Source organism: Myxine glutinosa, chromosome 12 (assembly GCF_964187855.1).
Source record: "Myxine glutinosa chromosome 12, kmMyxGlut1.1, whole genome shotgun sequence".
Taxonomy (NCBI): Eukaryota; Metazoa; Chordata; class Myxini; order Myxiniformes; family Myxinidae; genus Myxine; species Myxine glutinosa.
Genome location: NC_136272.1, coordinates 43,647,276 through 43,649,013, shown reverse-complemented (window position 1 = coordinate 43,649,013; position 1,738 = coordinate 43,647,276). Strand labels below are relative to the sequence as shown.

Sequence of the window (1,738 nt, the reverse complement as noted above, 5' to 3'; positions counted from 1 at the left end):
GGCGGAGCCCGGTAACCCCCGCACCCAATAGAAGCGGCGGACCGGTCCCATCTGGGGCGGAGCCCACGAGCCGAGGGCGTGTGACTCCCCGCTGAGCATGCGCAGGAAGAGGGAGGTGACGTCAGATGCGCGCTGAGCTTGGAGAGAGAAGGACGCCACCTCCGAGCGCTGTGACACCTCCCCGCATCTCTGGACTGGACCGTGCTTTATCCTGTCCCTGAGCCAAGGTGCACCTTGTGCTATCGACTGCCTGTCCTTCCCTGCCATCAATCCCTGTGTAAGTCAGTCTTGTTCCGTTTGTCTGTGGTCTGTCTGGGATAGATAAGATTGTATCTAAGTGCCTATCTCTTCTGTGTCTTTTACCTCACTCTACCTTGTAATCTACCCCTTTTCTCCACCACTAATTATATCCTCCTCCGGAGGTCTTGAGAACTGTACCCCCTTGCGTCGTTTCATTTATCCCAGTCGTTGTGTCCTTTCCATCATTGATTTAGCGTAGCGCGATTTGGCCAACGTTCGAGTGGAATCGGGTGAGTTGGGGGTAATCGGGTAAACTGTGCGAACACGGCGGCCATTCCGCTCGGTCAAGCAACATCTTAAGCCGTGTCCGTAACAATAGTCCCTTTTTTTTCTTCTAAAGAACAAAAACAGCACGTTTAAGAAACTTCATTTTACTGCAAGTGCTACACACCAAAACATCCTTCACCAAAGAAAAAAAAACTTTCAAAATCTTTTTTTCCCCCCCATCACCCATGATACAATGCCACGGTAATGGATGCAATCATTGTGGTTGTTACACACAGCACCACATGGCTTACAGGTAACCATATTGTAACATTTAACCCTGACTTTTCACCTAGTGCAAAGTGTGGAAAAACATTGAACTGCTGCAGGAAGTTCGTTCAACAGCGGGTCAAAATGCTCAATGACTACCCACAAATACCGTCTTGTACGTGCAATATCCCCAAGTTCAATGACTTGCTTGGCAATTACATTGGGGATATCAAAATTGTGGAGCACTAGAGGCTTCAGTGATGGCTAGCTACCAAGTATGAGGAAAAAAGACTCAAACATTTGTCAAATCTTCCATGCCAAACTTGGCTTCTTCATGTCGTACTATAACAAAACGACATCAGGATGCAATGACAAGATTCACACCCTCAGCCATTTCATCCCCAACATCACCACAAAGAGCGGTCTGCACCATGGAGGTGAAACTATCACCTTAACGGCAAGATAAAGTGATTAATCTTTTATTTGCAAAGAGGATTTAAAACAAACTAGTCATCCCTTCGATATTGGCAGAGGGATTAAATCTTGATGCAAAGGCAAGTTGTATCCAGATGAGGACGAGGAATTATTACAGTCAATTATGCCCTTGTAATACCGCTAAAGTGTGCGATTCCCTACGACTGCTCTGCCCTCAAGGGGTGCGGCATCCCGACCAGGAGGATGCCCTTCTCGGAATCACCACCGTTTAAATGGACACATGCAGACTCCATCTGCCGCTTGTACTCTTCGACGTGAGCACCAATAACAGGCCTGTTGAGCTCCTTGAAACGCTGGAGGGTGGGACCGAGAAGATTAAGGGGCTGTGTGGGTTAATATATATATATAAAAAGTGATCACTGATATATATATATATATATAAACACTGGGGAAAAAAAAGAAATATATATAGATCAGAACATTGATGTACTGAAATACGAGGGTGGGGAGGGGATAGTCAGGTTCACTA

General features: G+C 46.5%; 1 protein-coding gene across 3 annotated transcripts in view; it reads right to left on the bottom strand.

Annotated features, from left to right (window-relative positions):
* Window positions 1–655: 655 nt before the first annotated feature.
* Window positions 656–1,738, bottom strand: part of LOC137437898 (sodium- and chloride-dependent creatine transporter 1) — a 79,800-nt gene continuing 78,717 nt past the window's right edge. For all 3 annotated transcript variants that reach the window (XM_068132610.2, XM_068132611.2, XM_068132609.2), the window contains one exon: window positions 656–1,562. In XM_068132610.2, the coding sequence (XP_067988711.1) occupies window positions 1,407–1,562 (156 nt within the window). In that variant the 3' untranslated portion in view covers window positions 656–1,406. The remainder of the gene's footprint in view (window positions 1,563–1,738) is intronic.